The sequence below is a fragment of the Eriocheir sinensis genome, chromosome 48 (genome assembly GCF_024679095.1).
Source record: "Eriocheir sinensis breed Jianghai 21 chromosome 48, ASM2467909v1, whole genome shotgun sequence".
Lineage (NCBI taxonomy): Eukaryota > Metazoa > Arthropoda > Malacostraca > Decapoda > Varunidae > Eriocheir > Eriocheir sinensis.
Window position 1 is genome coordinate 8,165,840 of NC_066556.1, and position 20,148 is coordinate 8,185,987.

At 39.3% G+C, this 20,148-nt stretch overlaps 1 protein-coding gene across 1 annotated transcript in view; it reads right to left on the minus strand.

Moving 5' to 3' along the window:
- Window positions 1-1,329: 1,329 nt before the first annotated feature.
- LOC126981536 (glutamate receptor ionotropic, delta-2-like) overlaps window positions 1,330-20,148 on the minus strand; it is a 40,567-nt gene continuing 21,748 nt past the window's right edge. Inside the window, exons 8-12 of the mRNA XM_050832735.1 lie at window positions 10,931-11,015; window positions 10,428-10,554; window positions 5,490-5,622; window positions 4,080-4,230; window positions 1,330-3,728 (exon numbers count right to left, since the gene is read on the minus strand). Coding sequence (XP_050688692.1) covers window positions 3,500-3,728; window positions 4,080-4,230; window positions 5,490-5,622; window positions 10,428-10,554; window positions 10,931-11,015 — 725 coding nt within the window. The 3' untranslated portion in view covers window positions 1,330-3,499. The remainder of the gene's footprint in view (window positions 3,729-4,079; window positions 4,231-5,489; window positions 5,623-10,427; window positions 10,555-10,930; window positions 11,016-20,148) is intronic.

Here is a 20,148-nt window from a genome sequence, read left to right on the forward strand (position 1 = left end):
CTAAGAGTTACTAAAAGCCTATTAGTTGACATCAAAGTTAGGGAGGTATGGTGAAGCCTGTAGGCCTAAACTTCAAACACGCCAGCCTGGCAAATATCTTACGTGGAGCAGGGACGGATCAGCTGGCCTCGACACGAACCTTCCTGACACACAATTACGTCTTCCTCGTCCTCGTCCTCCTCGTCTCACATAACCGTCACCTACTCAACAATACTCGGCAACGTTACCAAATTATCGTACTCAGCGCATCGTGTTTCCCGGTTTGACCCGTAAAGGGAATATTACACTGGGCATATTTTCCGTGGATCTTCAGTCAAACCACGATTTCCGCTAACGTGGTTCTCAATTGTTTGTTGTTATTGCTGCTGATGAAGATGATGAGTAATACCGTCGTCCTTCAGTGAAATCTACCGTAGCTTTGGAAGATCGCGGACACGTCAGAAAACCACGGAAATATGAGAACCACGCCAGCGGAAATCGTGGTTTGACTGAAGATCCACGGAAAAATTGTCCAGTGTAATAGCGCCTTAAGTATATAGAAAAAATCGATACTTGACGGTTTGAACACTACGGTAACTTCAACTGGACATCGTTACTCACTACGACAGTTTTTGAGCCTGAAACTGATAAATGCAACGTTCTGAATACGACAATCTGGTTTAGCTAATTGTAGGGAACCCGTGTCTTACCTCAAACTCCAACAGTGGGTCTCCTCGTCCTCGTCCTCATCGTCCTCGAATCACATATAACCGACACTTACTCAATAATACTCCGTGACACACTGACCGATTTTAAAGGAACCCGTGTCTCACCTCAACCCCCTACAGCGGGCCTCTCCTTCCCCCCTCCCTCCCCACCTCCCGCTCGCTGCATCGTTCACTTGTTCCGACGCCCCGCTTGAAGATAACTCTCACGGGATGTCGTAAAGTAGAAGAGAGTACAATACAGTACAACAAAAGGTGAAGGATTGAGAGGCTGAACACTGAATAGAGGTGTAGTTAGGAAAACGGGTGCAAAGGTATAATTACATGACTGACCCTCTGAGTGAAACGAGCACTTGAGCACTTGAGTGAAACAATGGTTCGCTCCGCCCAAGGTTGTGCCGCCCTGCCAGACACATGAGGATCCTACGCCTTGCACATTTATTATAATCTTAAAAACATTACTTGCTTTTTATCGTTTTAATTTCCATCCCTGCGTCATAGCATTAGGTCAGTATATAAGTTTGTTGGGCTTACACATGTGTCATCTATATTGTTATCTTCGTAGAGTGTAAAGGGTGTAACAAGCATGGTATGAGATACAAGAGAAAATATGTTACTTTTAGGAGTGACAATAATTCTTTCTGCGCCCGAGTCCAGTTTATTGGTTTGAAATTAAAGCGAAATAGCAATACGTGGAAAAAAAAAACTGATTCTTCTTTCCCCATTGAAGGCTTACAATGTCTGTGTATTATTGACCTTGTGACTTAATGTATGAGAGCTCTTAAGGCTGAGTGACTGGACTGGTATAAGGTGAGTGACAAATGGACCACGAAAGTACAGCAGTAAAGACAGTTGCATAATGTTATATTGAACCACCAGTACACACAAGACAAAGATAAAGAGAACAATACACACATAGATTACAGAAGCAATTGATACTAAATTGAGTCAAACAATGTTGAATGCTACCTTAGTTAAAAAAATATCTCACTCTAGACACAGGACAGTAAACAGAGCAGGAAAAAGGAAAATGAGAAAAGGGAAAGTAAAATAGAAGCTGACAGACCCCTCGCATCCTTCAGCATCTTCCTCGAGCAAGTGATAAAAAAAGAGGTTCTGTCCGCATCGTCAAACATCAGAAAACAACTGAAGAGAGGGGAGAGAAAAGAAAGGAAAAACAAAATCCGACACAGGCCATTCGTATCCATCCCATCCAACGAGATTGTCACACGCTCCTTCCTTCCCCAGACAGCGAAGGACAGCGTTGCAACTGATCAAAAGCAAGCAAGAAATAGGAAAAGAAAAAGTATAAGAAAACCAAAACAAACATAGACGATTAATGTTTTACAGCATATCAAACGAGGTCACATTACACACACGCTGCTTCCTTCCCCAGACAACGAAGGACAGCGTTGCAGTTTATCAAAAGAAAGCAAGAAATAGGAAAAGAAATAAACTATAAGAAAACCAAAACAAACATAGACCATTAATGTTTTCCAGCATATTAAACGAAGTCACTTTACACACACGCTCCTTCCTTCCTCAGACAACAAAGGACAGCGTTGCAACTGATCAAAAGCAAGCAAGAAATAGGAAAAGAAATAAAGTATAAGAAAACCAAAACAAACATAAACCATTAATGTTTTCCAGCATATTAAACGAAGTCACTTTACACACACGCTCCTTCCTTCCCCAGACAACAAAGGACAGCGTTGCAACTGATCAAAAGCAAGCAAGAAATAGGAAAAGAAATAAAGTATAAGAAAACCAAAACAAACATACACCATTAATGTTTTACAGCATATCAAACGAAGTCACATTACACACACGATGCTTCCTTCCACAAACAACGAAAAACAGCATTGATCAAACAACAGAAAGCAAAAAAAAGCAAAAGCAAAACAAGGGAAACCAAAGCGAAGTGACGATTGATATTTTCCAGCATAGCAAACGAGGCTGCTTCACACGCATCAGTTTCCCTCTCCAAACCATCAAAGCATCAGAGCAACAAAACACAACAGACGAGAAAGAAAAAGGGAAAACTAAGACTCCGACCATCAATATCCCTTACTATAACCTTTCTTCCCCAAGCGCCTCATTTGGTCATTCATCTGTACTCTTTAAACAGGGGATTTTTTTACTTTTTTTTTTTTTTTTTTTTTTTTTTGCCCTTGAGTTGCTTCCCTTCATGTAAAAAAAAGCAAACAGAAACAACAGATGAGAGACCAAAAGCAAAACAAACAGCATCATCCATTACCAAGTTAGCCTTCAGGGTCACAGAACACGCTAGATTTTCCTTCCCCCGAGCAACAGAAACAACAGAAGAGAAAGAAAAAGCAAAACAAACAGCATCATCCATTACTTAGTTAGCCTTCAGGGTCACAGAACACGCTAGATTATCCTTCCCCGAGCAACAGAAACAACAGAAGAGAAAGAAAAAGCAAAACAAACAGCATCATCCATTACCAAGTTAGCCTTCAGGGTCACAGAACACGCTAGATTATCCTTCTCCGAGCAACAGAAACAACAGAAGAGAAAGAAAAAGAAAAACAAACAGCATCATCCATTACTAAGTTAGCCTTCAGGGTCACAGAACACGCTAGATTTTCCTTCCCCCGAGCAACAGAATCAACAGAAGAGAAAGCAAAAGCAAAACAAACAGCATCATCCATTACTAAGTTAGCCTTCAGGGTCACAGAACACGCTAGATTTTCCTTCCCCCGAGCAACAGAATCAACAGAAGAGAAAGAAAAAGCAAAACAGTCCCTAACCACCAGCCTCCATTACTATATCCTTCAGGGTCGCTTAACACGTTGCACTTTCCTTCCCATAGCAGCGAGGGACTCAATGACGAAGACAGCGGTGGCGAGAACAGTCCCAACAACCCACACGAGGAAGGCGCCGACGAGGACTGTGAGAGCGAGGGGGTGGGACCTCTCCTGGCTGGCCCCCGTGACGCAGAGTATGGCGTTGTAGCGGTTGTAGATCTCCTCTATGTTCCCAGTGTCCCTCAGCCACCGCAGTCTGGATGCAGGGAGGAGAGGGAGAGGCAAGGACATGTATATAAGTCAGTCAGTCATTTGGTCAGTCTCTCTCTCTTTGGTATACATCCTTAAGTCACTTTCAGCTCTTACAATAATTATCTCCAAAGTCCACAAAGGAGATTAGTCAGATTCTCATTAGTGTTTTTTTACGTTTATGGTGTAGGAGTCTTGTCAAACTATCAAAAGGCTAAAAAAAATGCACATCGAAATACCCACAACCTCTACGAAGGCTTTATTAAATGTGGGTGTGTGAGTCCCAGAAAAGTTTGAGAATGTGGGCCTCTCTCTCTCTCTCTCTCTCTCTCTCTCTCTCTCTCTCTCTCTCTCTCACCTCATGTTGAAGAGCTCGCCGTAGAAGGAGTGTTTCTGCAGGATGAGGAAGCCGTAGCCGAAGAAGATAGGGGTCGGAGCCACGTAGAAGGCACACGGCTGCTGAGACCCCGCGCCCCTGTTCTGATAAATGACCACGCCCAGGTTCGAGACTGGAGGAGGAAGATGAAGTACAAGATCAACAAGAACAAGGACTATAAAAAACAAGAACAAGAATAAAAATAAAGCTAGAACAGAAATAAGAACAAGAGTAAGAAGGACTATAAAACAAGAACAATAATAAAAATAAAACGAACAGAAATAAGAACGAGAGCGAGAACAGGAAGCAAAAGAAGACGCGTATTGAGATAAGTATGACATGGGTTTATTAAAGCGAGAACCATATAAAAGATAACGCTAAACTATTAAAGATATAAAATAAAGGAGCAAATGAAGAATAGTATGGATGATAATAATATGGAGCTTGGTGAAGAGAAGGAAGAGCAAGGAAAAGTAATGTGATTGGGTTAATTAATGTGAAGAAGAGGAAAACTGCGTAGAAAATAGGTGGAAAGTCTTATTATCTCTTAGTATCTATCCCCAACGTCATACACCTCTGACCTAAAACTAAATAATAGATAAAAAGTTATACATCCAAAACTACGAGTGCCTCCCTAGCCATGCATCTTTTCTATAGCTAATATTAACCTTCTCTTTCAACGACAGCTTCGATATTGCATTCAAATGAGCTGGAAGAGTAATATTACAACAGGTTCTCCTATAGAGTGGTCATTTCTCTAACGAGCTCCACTCATTCGTTGTAGCTGCTGGTCTTCCGTTAATTAATTTCAAAGTCCGCCAGAACATGAAGGGTTATTATGCTCGGCTGTGACGTGGTAAAGATAATACTCCATGTAATTGTTTTTATTTTTCTATCTCTTCCACTTTTCCAATATGTCCTCCTACCTCAACGCGCCGACCATTGTTCCACACCACCCAACCCCTGCTCCACCTCCTCCTCCTCCTCCCATCTCTCGTTACACCCTCCATCCATCACCTCTGTCTCATCTCTTCTTTCCCTTCCCCCGCGCCTTCACCTCCTTCCTCCTCTCCTCCGCTACAACTCTTCTTTTTAGTTTTCTTCTCTCGGTATAAAGGACGCCATCTCTCTCCCTCTATGACCTCTCCTCTATCACCACCACCACCACCACGACCCTGCCTCCGCCTCCACCACCACCACAAGCCAGCCCAATCATCCCTTCACCACTACCACCACGACCACTACCACTATCAACAACAGCAACAACAACAACCGAGTAATCATGTCAGGGACTTCAGAGTCGCCGGCGGGAAAGTCACATGAATAACTGAGGCGAGGGAGAGATCATTCCACTACACACACACACACACACACACACACTCGGGTACTCACTGACGGAGGCGACGCGGCCCTGGCTGAACCTCTCCATGGCCAGCTTCTTATCGACGACCCCCGTGAAGGGATAGATGGTCCCCCGCTCCTCGGCGTGGCGGAAGAGCGTCTTGAAGGCATCCAGCGGCGAGAACTGTTGAAGGGGAGGAGGTGAAAATAGAAAGGGGAGGTTAGGTAAGGCTAGGCTAAGTAACTATTCGTTTTCCTTGATGTTTTTTTTATCTCTACATTACCGTTTTCTTTATATTATATTTTCTTTATATTTTCTTTATATTTTCCCATTTTCCCACTCTCACACTATTTTTCTATTTTCCCATTTTCACATTTTCACATTATTATTTTCTTTTTCTTACCTAACCTTGCGTGACCTAACCTAGTGGGAAAACAATCAAGCAATCGGTTCTACTCTACTCTTGCATTAGCCATTGTATTGTGTGTACGTATATGCCTGTGTGTGTGTGTGTGTGTGTGTGTGTGTGTGTGTGTGTGTGTGTGTGTGTGCAAGGAAGGAGATGAGGACAGTGGAACGAGGTGAGGAAGGCGGGATGAGGTCAAGTTAAGAAGACACATCAGGAAGAGAGAGCAAGATATTAAGAAAACGAGAAGAGATGCTGAGAAGACAAGTTAGGAAGAGAAGCCAAGTTGTTAAGAAGACAAGACAGAGAGGTAAGGACAGCGGAAGGAGGCAGGGAGAGAAGTCAAGTTAAGAAGACAGATCAAGAAGAGGAGTCAAGATATTTTAAGAAGACGAGAAGAGATGCTGAGAAGACCAGTTAGGAAGAGAGGCCAAGTTGTTAAGAAGACAGGACAGAGAGGTAAGGACAGCGGAAGGAGGTAGGGAGAGAAGTCAAGTTAAGAAGACAGATCAAGAAGAGGAGTCAAGATATTTTAAGAAGACGAGAAGAGATGCTAAAAAGACAAATTAGGAAGAGAGGCCAAGTTGTTAAGAAGACAAGACGGAGAGGTTGGGACAGCGGAAGGAGGCAGGGAGAGAGGTCAAGTTGAGAAGACAGATCAGGAAGAGAGAACAAGATATTAAAGAAGACGAGAAGAGATTTTTAGAAGACAAGTTAGGAAGAGAGGCCAAGAAGAAGACAAGACAGAGGTTAGGACAGCGGAAGGAGGCAGGGAGAGAGGTCGAGTTGAGAAGACAGATCAGGAAGAGAGAACAAGATATTAAAGAAGACGAGAAGAGATTTTTAGAAGACAAGTTAGGAAGAGAGGCCAAGTTGTTAAGAAGACAGGACAGAGAGGTAAGGACAGCGGAAGGAGGCAGGGAAAGAGGTCAAGTTGAGAAGACAGATCAGGAAGAGAGAACAAGATATTAAAGAAGGCGAGAAGAGATATTTAGAAGACAAGTTAGGAAGAGAGGCCAAGAGGAGAACTAGACAGAGGTTAGGACAGCGGGAGGAGAAGACAGATCAGGAAGAGAGAGCAAGATATTAAAGACAAGTATAGAAAATGGGAATATAGAAACAGAATGACCACTATAATGAGAACGGAATGGGGGTTAAAAGGGTAGCTATTAAAGAAAGAAAACCTGAATGTAAAGATAAAATAGACTATCAAGGAAAAGGAAAAAGGCTTAAAGGGGCGTTACAGAGATAACACCTGGAATGAAAAGATAAAAATAACATGAAAGAGAACGAAAAAAAGGGGCTAAAAGCGATTTGCAAAAGGAGAGGAAAGGCGAAAGGTGAAAGGGGATGTAACAGCTAACTCGGTCAAGGACTAAGAAGAGAAAATGTGAAATCAGACTAGGGAAAAAAAAAGAAGGAAAAAAAGGAGGATGCTATAGGAAGATGATAAAAGAAGTGGGATAAAAAGGAAAAAATAAGGAAAAAGGAAAAGATCAAAGGTGAGATAGAAAATATGAATGAAAAAAATGTAGGGGGTGAAGCGTAATACGTTAGGGAAAAGGAAGGAAAATAAACGAAAAAAAAAGACGGAACAGAGAGAGTGGGATAGGAAGGAAAAATGAGAGAAGGAAAACATGACAGATGGGAAAGGAAATGTCAATGGAAAAACTTGTGGCTGTGATGTAACGTATACGAATGGAAACAGAGGGAAAAATACACGAAGAAAAGAGATCGTGAGAGAAAATTAATGAGTGGGATTGGAAGGAAAAATGAGAGACAGAGATAAAATGAAAGATGAGAGATGAGAAAGAAACTATTAATAGAAAAATATGCGGGGAAAAGATGTAGTATGAAAGGTTACAAAGAAGAGAAGAAAAGGAAGACGAAATAGAATAGTGGAAAGTGAGATAGGAAGGAATAATGAGAGAAAGAGAAAAATAAAGATGAGAGATGAGAAAGAAAATATAAAGGGGAAAATGCGTGGGGAAGAAATGTGGTACGAAGGAGATAAAGAGGAGAAGAAAAAAAACGAAATAGATGGTGAAAAGAGATATAGGAAGGAAAAAATATTATTGGAAGAATGTTAATGAGGGGGAAGTGATACGAGGGAGGGAACATGAGGGCGAGAAAGAAAGATGAAAAAGAGAGATGAGATGAAAAAAAAGAGAAATAAAGAAAGAAGAAAGAAAAAGCAACCCACTCACACACCCACACACAAATCCAGAAAAAAAAGTGAGAGAAAAATAAAATCCAAAAACTATTGAAGGCCAAGCGAGTGACGTGAGAGGGAGAGGAAAGGAAAATAAATCGAACGAGGAGTGAAAGATAGAATAGAAGAGCGGCGGAGGAGGCGTAATAAATCAACGTTGACGGAAAGGCAAAAGAAAAGCGGAAGAAAGGAAAGGATATTGGGGGGGAGGAGGAAATACAAAAAAGGAGTGGGAGGGAAGGGAAGGGAAGGGAGAGTGAAAGGAAGAGGCAATTGGATGTCAACGCTTACAGAGACGAAAGCCAAAAGCAATTACAGACTTAGAAAAACAGATATAAATACATAGATAGATAGATAGATAGATAGATAGATGCATACATACATACATACATACATATATACATACAAACATACAGATAGCTAGATAGGTAGATAGATGAAAAGATATATATAGAGATAGAGATACATAGAGAGAAAAAGAGATGGATAGATAGATAGATAGATAGATAGATAGATAGACAGATATAAATAAATAGATACATACATACTCGTACATAAAAAAAAACAGACAGACGGACAGACAGATAGATAGATAGATAGATAGATAAACATATAAATAAATAGATATATACATACTCGTACATAAAAAAAACACAGACAGACGGACAGACAGATAGATAGATAGATAGATAGATAAACATATAAATAAATAGATACATACATACTCGTACATAAAAAAAACACAGACAGACAGACAGACAGATAGATAGATAGATAGATAGATAGATAGATAGGTAAGTATTCAGGTATCCATATCACTCAAAACCAAGGAATATATAAACAAAATCTGCAAGAAAATAATGAGCCTTCGAGTGCAGGAATACACCGAGACGAAGAGTTTCCTGGGATCAACTTCCACGACTAATAAGCCAAACTAGACGAGGGGAAAGCCACCCCGCTGCGCCTCAAACGTGTCTCGACACGTCATTATACGCAGGAAATTTGACATGAAGAAACGAAAGAGAAGGAAGACGAGAATAAGGTGAAAGAAGCGAGCAGGGACGGAGAGAGAAATAGAAACACGAGCATCATTTTTTTTACTTACAAATGAGAGACAGATGAAATAGAGAGAAAAGAAATATAATGAAACTAGACTCATAAATCAAATCCTTCTTTCTTTCCTTCTGGCTCACTCAATCTATCTGCATATATATTTATCTATCAATCTATCTATCTACCAATTAATTATTCAATCAATTAATTTATCTATCTATCTAGCTAACACACACACACACACACACACACACACACACACACACACGGCCCGGTAGCTCAGGGGTAGAGCGTCTGGCTCACAACCAAAAAACACCCGGGGTTCAATTCCCCGGCCGGGTGAAGCTAAGTTGGGTTTATCTTCTTTCATGTGTAGCCCCTGTTCACCTAGTAGTGAGTGGGTACGCGACGTCAGGCGAGGAGCTGTGACCTCGTTGTCGTTGTGTTGTGTGTGAGTGGTCTCAGTCCTACCCAAAGATCGGTATTATGAGCTCTGTGCTCTTCCGTAGGGGAACGGCTGGTTGTTTCGAGAGAGACCCGCAGCAGACCAAGAGGTGAATTACACACACACACACACACGATTAACACCCCTAAATACATGAAAAAAAATACCCACACTCCCATACATACACACAGAAACCATACACCACCACACACAGAAAATAATCTACTATATAAAGGGCGACGCACGTCCGTCTGTGTGTCCTTTATAGACGTCCAAACGGTGATAGCTACAGACACAGGCCTTATATGTTTTTGAAGCGCACTGTGCTCCCGAGTAATCGTGGCACATAATATTAGGACATTAATATATATTTTTTAAAGTTATTTAATAAAAACTATCAAAAATGGTCCAAACGTTGGGACCATCGGCGTTTTTATTTTATTAACCTAATAAATTATTCCTTTTATAGTGTGAAATACAATTGTTTATCATATAAGAAATCTGTTGTTTTTCTGTGTTTTATTTCTTCCGGGCAGCGCCAGGTACTTCAGCTAGTAAATAAATAAATAAACAACTAAACAAACCAAGTCGAATCTGTAACAACCCAGAACCAAACCAAACCAAACCTCTTTAGAGCATTACATCGGTAGACTCAGACGCTTTCACCATTCACATCACCTATTTCCAAAGGCCAACAAGGAGGTCAATCAGGTTCTAACGAGCGTTTCCTAAGGTTCATGGTTGAGAAGAAGGGTCAAACCACCAGAAGGGTCATAAAGCTACCATTGGAAATGACCCAAACTCCTACGAAAGCCTTGTCAAATATGTGAGCTTGGGCACCGATATGTTTAGAAATACGGCCCATGGTTTACCTTGAAGTAGTCGTGCTGGAAGAAGCCACGGGTGAGCATTGGAGCGTAGCCTTGTTCCAGCATCTCCTCAACGGTGGTCGGGTACTCCTTCAACCTCGGGAGCGACAACACCGCCGTCAGGTTACCGCTGGAGGGGAGAGTGAGGGAGGGAGTGAAAGGGTGAGTGAAAGAGAGAGAATTATGACGGTTTGTTGTTGTTGTTGTGTATGGTGGTGTTGGTAGTGAGTAATCTTGTGTAAGAGGAAATTGAAAGAATATTATGTAGGAGTTTGTTTGTTTGTTTTTTTCACGAGTCATTAATTGATAGTTGATGCGTAATAGAACTTGTGTACCTCAAAGATCTTTTCGTTTGTTTGTTGTATTGTCAAAGCGATTTCAGCCATTGAAGTATTTTTTTTATCTCTCCATCTATATATTTCCAACACACACACACACACACACACACACACACACACACACACACACACACACACACACACACACACACACACACACACACTCACCTATACAGGACGCACACGATGAGGGAGAAGACGAGGCAGTGCAGGTAGGTGAGGCGCGAGGCGGAGGAGTGTGGTTCGAGGTTACCTGAAGAAGCATGAATGGGAAGGTAATTAGTGTTAAGAGCCAGGTAAGAGCCATGTGAGGGGAGACAGGTAAGCGATACAACCATCTCCTTACCTTACCTTTTCTCCTTACCTTCTCTCCCTCGCTTCCCTACTTCTCTTCCCTTCTTCCCATTTCTCCATCCTTTCCTCCTTACTTTACCTCCTTACCTAACCTTTTCTCCTTACCTTCTCTCCTTACATCCCCTCCTCACCTCTTTACCTTTTTCCTTTGTTTCATTTTTCCCTTCCCTCTTCCACTTCCTCCTTCCCTCCCTCGCTTTCACTCTTCCTCTGTCCCTTCCTTATTTCCTTGCCTCCTTCTCTTTCCTCTTCCCCTTCCTCTTTTCCTCCTTGTTTTCCCTCCTTCCCTACCTCCTTCTCTTCCCTACGTCCCTATCCTCCTTCCCTTCTTCCCTATCCCCTCCCTCCTACTCCTTCTCCTTTCCTCCTTCTCCTTCTCCTTCTCCTTCCATTCCCTTCTTACCTGGTCTCCTTTCCTCCCTTCTTCCCTTACCTCCCTCCCTTTCACTCTCCACACTAATGACGCTTTTGAAGGAGGCCTCCTCTTACCTGCCACATTTCTCACACCTGTGGACTTTCAAGAATTTTAATTACGTAAGTAAATTATTGCATTTTAGGGTTTTTGTCTTTTCCCTTGTCGAGATGTGTTGTTTAATTCTTATATTTTCCATTTTTATTTATTCGTTTCGTTATTTGTTTTTTTATTTAGTTGCTTCTTTTACGGATTTATTTACGATTGAGTTGTTGTTGTTTCTCTTTTATCTTTTTTTTCTTCATCTCTTCCTTTCTCTCCTTCCTCTCTTTCCTTTTATATATTTCTTCTTTATCTTCCTTCATTTTTTCCGTCCTTTCCATCCTTTCTTCCTTTCTCTCCTTCCTCTCTTTCCTTTCCTCTATTTCTTCTTTCTCTTCCTTCCTCTCTTCCTTCCCTCATCTCTTCCTTCTTCTATTGCCTCCGCTCTCTTCCTATCTGCCTTTCTCTCCTTCTTTCTCTCTCTTCTTTTTCTCTTCTTTTTATCTATGTTTTGTGTATTATTTTACTTGTTCTTTCACTACTCTGCCATATTTTATTGATTATTGTAACTTAACTTTTTTTCCTTGCTAAGATATTTTGCTTCATTCCTATACTTTCCTTTTTCATCATTCGTTTCTTGATTACTTTATACTTAGTTACTCCATACACGAGTTCAATTACAGTTTATTTTATGTCTTGCTTCAATTTACTCGTTATTCTACTCCTTTGCTGTATTTTATCGTAGTTATAAAAGGGAATAAAAATAATCAGTCCAACAATTAAATGCTTTCCTCGGCTAATAACAAAACTTCACTAAATGGAAAACAACGGGACAAGGGAATCTGAAGCCAACAACAGTACGGAGGAATCGAACTGGGGGCCACGTGTCGCTATGTAACCACTCGACTTTTTCTGTTGTCGTTGTTCAAATTCCAAGGGATCAGCTTTCTCTTCCCGTCCCTTATCCAACCCGAGGTGTCCCGTGTCACGCTCCTCCCCTCCTTCCTCTTTCATTTTCCTATCTTCCTTTCTTCTTTCTTCTCTTTCTTCCTCTCTATTTTTTCTCTATTTCTTCCTCTATGTTTCTTTCTCTATTTCCTCCTCTCTGTTTCTTTCTCTATTTCTTCCTCTCTGTTTCTTTCTCTATTTCTTCCTCTCTATTTCTTTCTCTATTTCTTCCTCTCTATTTCTTTCTCTATTTCTTCCTCTCTGTTTCTTTCTCTATTTCTTCCTCTCTGTTTCTTTCTCTATTTCTTCCTCTCTATTTCTTTCTCTATTTCTTCCTCTCTATTTCTTTCTCTATTTCTTCCTCTCTATTTCTTTCTCAATTTCTTCCTCTCTATTTCTTTCTCTATTTCTTCCTCTATTTCTTTCTCTATTTCTTTCTCTATTTCTTTCTCTATTTCTTCCTCTCTATTTCTTTCTCTATTTCTTTCTCTATTTCTTTCTCTATTTCTTTCTCTATTTCTTTCTCTATTTCTTCCTCTCTATTTCTTTCTCTATTTCTTCCTCTATTTCTTTCTCTATTTCTTCCTCTCTATTTCTTTCTCTATTTCTTCCTCTCTATTTCTTTCTCTATTTCTTCCTCTCTATTTCTTTCTCTATTTCTTCCTCTCTATTTCTTTCTCAATTTCTTCCTCTCTATTTCTTTCTCTATTTCTTCCTCTCTGTTTCTTTCTCTATTTCTTCCTCTCTATTTCTTTCTCTATTTCTTCCTCTCTATTTCTTTCTCTATTTCTTCCTCTCTATTTCTTTCTCTATTTCTTCCTCTCTATTTCTTTCTCTATTTCTTCCTCTCTATTTCTTTCTCTATTTCTTCCTCTCTATTTCTTTCTCTATTTCTTTATCTATATGTGAATCTCTATTTCTTTCTCTATTTCTTCCTCTCTATTTCTTTCTCTATTTCTTCCTCTCTATTTCTTTCTCTATTTCTTCCTCTCTATTTCTTTCTCTATTTCTTCCTCTCTATTTCTTTCTCTATTTCTTCCTCTCTATTTCTTTCTCTATTTCTTCCTCTCTATTTCTTTCTCTATTTCTTCCTCTCTATTTCTTTCTCTATTTCTTTTTCTATTTCTTCCTCTCTATTTCTTTCTCTATTTCTTCCTCTCTGTTTCTTTCTCTATTTCTTCCTCTCTGTTTCTTTCTCTATTTCTTCCTCTCTGTTTCTTTCTCTATTTCTTCCTCTCTATTTCTTTCTCTATTTCTTCCTCTCTATTTCTTTCTCTATTTCTTTCTCTATTTCTTCCTCTCTATTTCTTTCTCTATTTCTTCCTCTCTATTTCTTTCTCTATTTCTTCCTCTCTATTTCTTTCTCTATTTCTTCCTCTCTATTTCTTTCTCTATTTCTTCCTCTCTGTTTCTTTCTCTATTTCTTCCTCTCTATTTCTTTCTCTATTTCTTCCTCTCTGTTTCTTTCTCTATTTCTTTCTCTGTTTCTTTCTCTATTTCTTCCTCTCTGTTTCTTTCTCTATTTCTTCCTCTCTATTTCTTTCTCTGTTTCTTCCTCTCTATTTCTTTCTCTATTTCTTCCTCTCTATTTCTTTCTCTATTTCTTCCTCTCTATTTCTTCCTCTCTATTTCTTTCTATTTCTTCCTCTCTATTTCTTTCTCTATTTCTTCCTCTCTATTCTTTCTCTATTTCCTCCTCTCTATTTCTTTCTCTATTTCTGCCTCTCTCTTTATTTCTCTATTTCTCTCTCTCTTTTTCTTTCTCTATTTCTTCCTCTCTATTTCTTTCTCTATTTCTTCCTCTCTATTTCTTTCTCTATTTCTTCCTCTCTATTTCTTTCTCTATTTCTTCCTCTCTATTTCTTTCTCTATTTCTTCCTCTCTATTTCTTTCTCTATTTCTTCCTCTCTATTTCTTTCTCTATTTCTTCCTCTCTATTTCTTTCTCTATTTCTTCCTCTCTATTTCTTTCTCTATTTCTTCCTCTCTGTTATTTTCTCTATTTCCTCCTCTCTATTTCTTTCTCTATTTCTTCCTCTCTATTTCTTTCTCTATTTCTTCCTCTCTATTTCTTTCTCTATTTCTTCCTCTCTATTTCTTTCTCAATTTCTTCCTCTCTATTTCTTTCTCTATTTCTTCCTCTCTGTTATTTTCTCTATTTCCTCCTCTCTATTTCTTTCTCTATTTCTTCCTCTCTATTTCTTTCTCTATTTCTTCCTCTCTATTTCTTTCTCTATTTCTTCCTCTCTATTTCTTTCTCAATTTCTTCCTCTCTATTTCTTTCTCTATTTCTTCCTCTCTGTTATTTTCTCTATTTCCTCCTCTCTATTTCTTTCTCTATTTCTTCCTCTCTATTTCTTTCTCTATTTCTTCCTCTCTGTTATTTTCTCTATTTCCTTCTCTCTATTTCTTTCTCTATTTCTTTCTCTCTATTTCTTTCTCAATTTCTTCCTCTCTATTTCTTTCTCTATTTCTTTCTCAATTTCTTCCTCTCTATTTCTTTCTCTATTTCTTTCTCTATTTCTTTCTCAATTTCTTCCTCTCTATTTCTTTCTCTATTTCTTTCTCTATTTCTTTCTCAATTTCTTCCTCTCTATTTCTTTCTCTATTTCTTTCTCAATTTCTTCCTCTCTATTTCTTTCTCTATTTCTTTCTCAATTTCTTCCTCTCTATTTCTTTCTCTATTTCTTTCTCAATTTCTTCCTCTCTATTTCTTTCTCAATTTCTTCCTCTCTATTTCTTTCTCAATTTCTTCCTCTCTATTTCTTCCTCTCTATTTCTTTCTCTATTTCTTCCTCTCTATTTCTTTCTCTATTTCTTCCTCTCTATTTCTTCCTCTATTTCTTTCTCAATTTCTTTCTCAATTTCTTCCTCTCTATTTCTTTCTCTATTTCTTCCTCTATTTCTTTCTCAATTTCTTCCTCTCTATTTCTTTCTCTATTTCTTCCTCTATTTCTTTCTCAATTTCTTCCTCTCTGTTTCTTTCTCTATTTCTTCCTCTATTTCTTTCTCAATTTCTTCCTCTCTATTTCTTTCTCAATTTCTTCCTCTCTATTTCTTTCTCTATTTCTTCCTCTATTTCTTCCTCTATTTCTTTCTCAATTTCTTCCTCTCTATTTCTTCCTCTATTTCTTTCTCAATTTCTTCCTCTCTATTTCTTCCTCTCTGTTTCTTTCTCTATTTCTTCCTCTATTTCTTTCTCAATTTCTTCCTCTCTATTTCTTCCTCTATTTCTTTCTCTATTTCTTTCTCAATTTCTTCCTCTCTATTTCTTTCTCTATTTCTTCCTCTCTATTTCTTTCTCAATTTCTTCCTCTCTATTTCTTTCTCTATTTCTTCCTCTCTATTTCTTTCTCTATTTCTTCCTCTCTATTTCTTTCTCTATTTCTTCCTCTCTATTTCTTTCTCAATTTCTTCCTCTCTCTTTCTTTCTCAATTTCTTCCTCTCTGTTTCTTTCTCTATTTCTTCCTCTCTATTTCTTTCTCAATTTCTTTCTCAATTTCTTCCTCTCTGTTTCTTTCTCTATTTCTTCCTCTATTTCTTTCTCAATTTCTTCCTCTCTATTTCTTTCTCTATTTCTTCCTCTATTTCTTTCTCAATTTCTTCCTCTCTATTTCTTTCTCAATTTCTTCCTCTCTATTTCTTTCTCAATTTCTTCCTCTCTATTTCTTTCTCAATTTCTTCCTCTCTATTTCTTTCTCAATTTCTTCCTCTCTATTACTTTCTCAATTTCTTCCTCTCTATTTCTTTCTCAATTTCTTCCTCTCTATTTCTTTCTCAATTTCTTCCTCTCTATTTCTTTCTCAATTTCTTCCTCTCTATTTCTTTCTCAATTTCTTCCTCTCTATTTCTTTCTCTATTTCTTCCTCTCTGTTTCTTTCTCTATTTCTTCCTCTCTGTTTCTTTCTCTATTTCTTCCTCTCTATTTCTTTCTCTATTTCTTCCTCTCTATTTCTTTCTCAATTTCTTCCTCTCTATTTCTTTCTCTATTTCTTCCTCTCTGTTTCTTTCTCTATTTCTTCCTCTATTTCTTTCTATATTTCTTCCTCTATTTCTTTCTCTATTTCTTCCTCTATTTCTTTTTCTATTTCTTCCTCTCTATTTCTTTCTCTATTTCTTCCTCTCTATTTCTTTTTCTATTTCTTCCTCTATTTCTTTCTCTATTTCTTCCTCTATTTCTTTCTCTATTTCTTCATCTCTATTTCTTTCTCTCTATTCTCGTACGCCCTTTTACGTCCTTTCTTCGTTCCTCTTCTTCATCTCTCCCTTTCTCTTCTCCATCTCCTTCCTCTCTTCCTTTGTCTCTTGCTTCATCCTCCTTCCTTCCTTCCCTCTACTTTTTCCTTCCTCTCTTCCTTCTGCTCCTTCCTTTCTTCTTTCTCCTATACTCCTGCCTCTATATTTCGTCCTCTTTTTCTTCCTCTCTTCCTTCCTCTCCTGCTTCATATATTCCTTCTTCTCTTCTTTCCTCCTTTTCTTCCTCTATCTTCCTTCTTCTCTTCCTTTCTCTCTTTTTCCTCTATTCCTGCCTCTCAATCTCATCCTGTCTTCCTTGCCTTCCTCCCTTCCCTCCTCTCTTCGTCGGCTGCAAGGAGGGTGTCAATAGCCCCTTAAGCTCCGGCTCGTGTGAAGGAATGAGAGCGGTTCGTTGCCACACTCCCGCACCGACTAAAGATTCGTAAGAGGTGGGACTTGCCTCCACACCCAAATCGCACTCCCACAAAGACTTCAGGTGAAATAAGATGAGAAGTACCTGTTCACCCTAATCAGAAGTCTTATATGCAGACGATAGGTAATATAAGGTACACCTGCTCACCTGTACGCTCAAGTCACACCTTAGGAGACTGGTTATAGGTGTTTTTTTATGTACACGTTGCAGAGCTCCACGTACATACCAACAAAATAAAAGTATCCGTATGTTTTTGTGTGTTTTATTACTTCTGTTTACACCCAAAATGATAAAGCAAAGAGCATGTTAATTGGATTTTTCATATACCTTGCCTGAGGAAACTGCGCACCAAAAAAGTTGAGTATAAACCGAATAAAAGTGAAGACTGAATTTAATTAAGAAAGTTTTCCCCACTCGATTTATTCAAGTCCAGAAACGAAGTAAAAACCAGTCATAAAATAAATTACCGAAAGTTAAGCCCGACAAACAAGACACGAAAAAAACATATATATATAAAAAAAAAAAGTGTCAAAAAACATGATCTCTTAGTTATGTACATAAGTTAGAGGCATCACGTCTTCAAAACAAACTTAACAAGAGAATAAATAATAATAAATAAAACTAAATAAAGAATATATATCAGAAATGTATAAATAAAAACGTGATTTGTAAGTTACGCAGAAGTCTGATGCATCACACATGTTCTATGTTGGTTTCAGAGGAACAGTGGTAAACGGGCTATTATGAACTTTCCTCTACTCTAAAAATAAAATAAAAACTGTTTCCCGTACAAAAAAAAATCTGAAAAACTTTCCTCTAAAAAAATGTAAACTAAAAAAAAAATCCTCCAAAAAAAAAACAAAATAAAAAAATGTTAACTCAAAAAAGAACTAAAAATAACTTTCCTCAAAATAAATTATAAAAAAGTTTCCTCTACATAAAATTATTCCCTCTAAATAAACGTGTTTCCTCTACACTAAAAAAAAAAAAAATAAGACAACAAATACTAAGACAGGTGCAATTATCCAGGTGATGAAAGGGAATGAATACCAGCACACACTGAGGCAGGTGCAATATCACGGCGATGCGGGACAGAGCGGCCACACGTCGTTAGAGGCGAGGCAGGGCGCGACGAGGCGACTAAAACCTGGTTAGTGACGCGGCCTACACGAAATTACAAGGCGGGGAGGTATTGATCAGGGGGGGAGAGAGAGAGAGAGAGAGAGAGAGAGGTCATTCGATCATCCAGCCAGCTCCCCCACGCTTGGTTTCACCACACACACACACACGCACACACACACACACACACACACACACACACACACACACACACACACACACACACACGGATGGCTGATGGCTTCCCTCCGTCAGCTCGCGGCGAAGCCATCAATTTGGGACCAAAGTGGTGGAGGTCTCTCTCTCTCTCTCTCTCTCTCTCTCTCTCTCTCTCTCTCTCTCTCTCTCTCTCTCTCTCTCTCTCTCTCTCTCTCTCTCTCTCTCTCTCTCTCTCTCTCTCTCTCTCTCTCTCTCTCTCTCTCTCTCTCTCTCTCTCTCTCTCTCTCTCTCTCTCTCTCTCTCTCTCTCTCTCTCTCTCTCTCTCTCTCTCTCTCTCTCTCTCTCTCTCTCTCTCTCTCTCTCTCTCTCTCTCTCTCTCTCTCTCTCTCTCTCTCTCTCTCTCTCTCTCTCTCTCTCTCTCTCTCTCTCTCTCTCTCTCTCTCTCTCTCTCTCTCTCTCTCTCTCTCTCTCTCTCTCTCTCTCTCTCTCTCTCTCTCTCACACACACTCTCTCTCTCTCTCACTCTCTCTCTCTCTCTCTCTCTCTCTCTCTCTCTTTCTTTTTCTTTTTCTATCTCTTTCTCTCTCTCTCTCTCTCTCTCTCTCTCTCTCTCTCTCTCTCTCTCTCTCTCTCTCTCTCTCTCTCTCTCTCTCTCTCTCTCTCTCTCTCTCTCTCTCTTCTCTCTTCTCTCTCTCTCTCTCTCTCTTTTTTCTCTCTTTCCATTCTTTCCTGCATTCCTTCTTCCGCCCTTTTTTTCTCCTTCCCTCTCGCTTGCTCCTTTCCATTCCCTTTCTTTCTCATCTCCATCCTTTATCTTTCTTTCACCTTTTCTTCCTCTCCTTTTCGATATATTTTCCATTCTTTCCTATTATCATTCTCCCGCCTTTTTTTTATCATTTTACCCTCATAGGAATTTCTTTTATCATTCATATCAACGAATCAAATTTATTTTTACTCAAGGTCCGTCAGAGGAATTCAGTCTTTCAATAAGCTCTTAGGTTGCGGTGGCGGCGGCGAGCTCCAAGAGTCGCTCCACTAAATGTTTCCTCTCCACTCAAAGCCACAAAAGAAAGTTCAGGTGGCGTGGAGGCATTAGGCTGATGAAGGCGGGGGCAGAGGCGGAGAGAAATCTTTGAACTCAAAACTCGTTACCTTCCTCTCCCAGCCTGAACGCTTGCCTCGTGGCTCGCCGGGCTCCTTGACCAGAATGTTTACTGTTTTTGCCGAAGGTAACACGTGCGTTTGACAGGTTAATTAGGGCAGGTAAGACGCTTGAGGGGAATGTTTTTTACTTCCTCCAACGTTGCTCATAAGTGAGTTTTTGTTTACAGGTGAACTTTACGGTTACTCTCACCTGACCATACTAATTAAAACTCGATAAGGTGATTAGAGAAGTCACGTGCCGTTTTCTTTATCTTTTTATCCCCGACTATGATATTTATGCGCTGTTATGTCTTTTTGTTATGTCTTTTTGTATTACAGGTATTCACAGCACAGAATAATTTGGCCAGTTTCATCGTAAAAAAAAATTGTATCAGCATCCACTTGAACTTCGCAGGGCTCTTTTGGTAACAACATTGTGTAAACTATGTATCAGTTAGAAGCATCACGCATCAAAACAACTGAACCAGAGAATGAATACTAACACTGCCACACTGAATAATTAAAACGATATATATAACA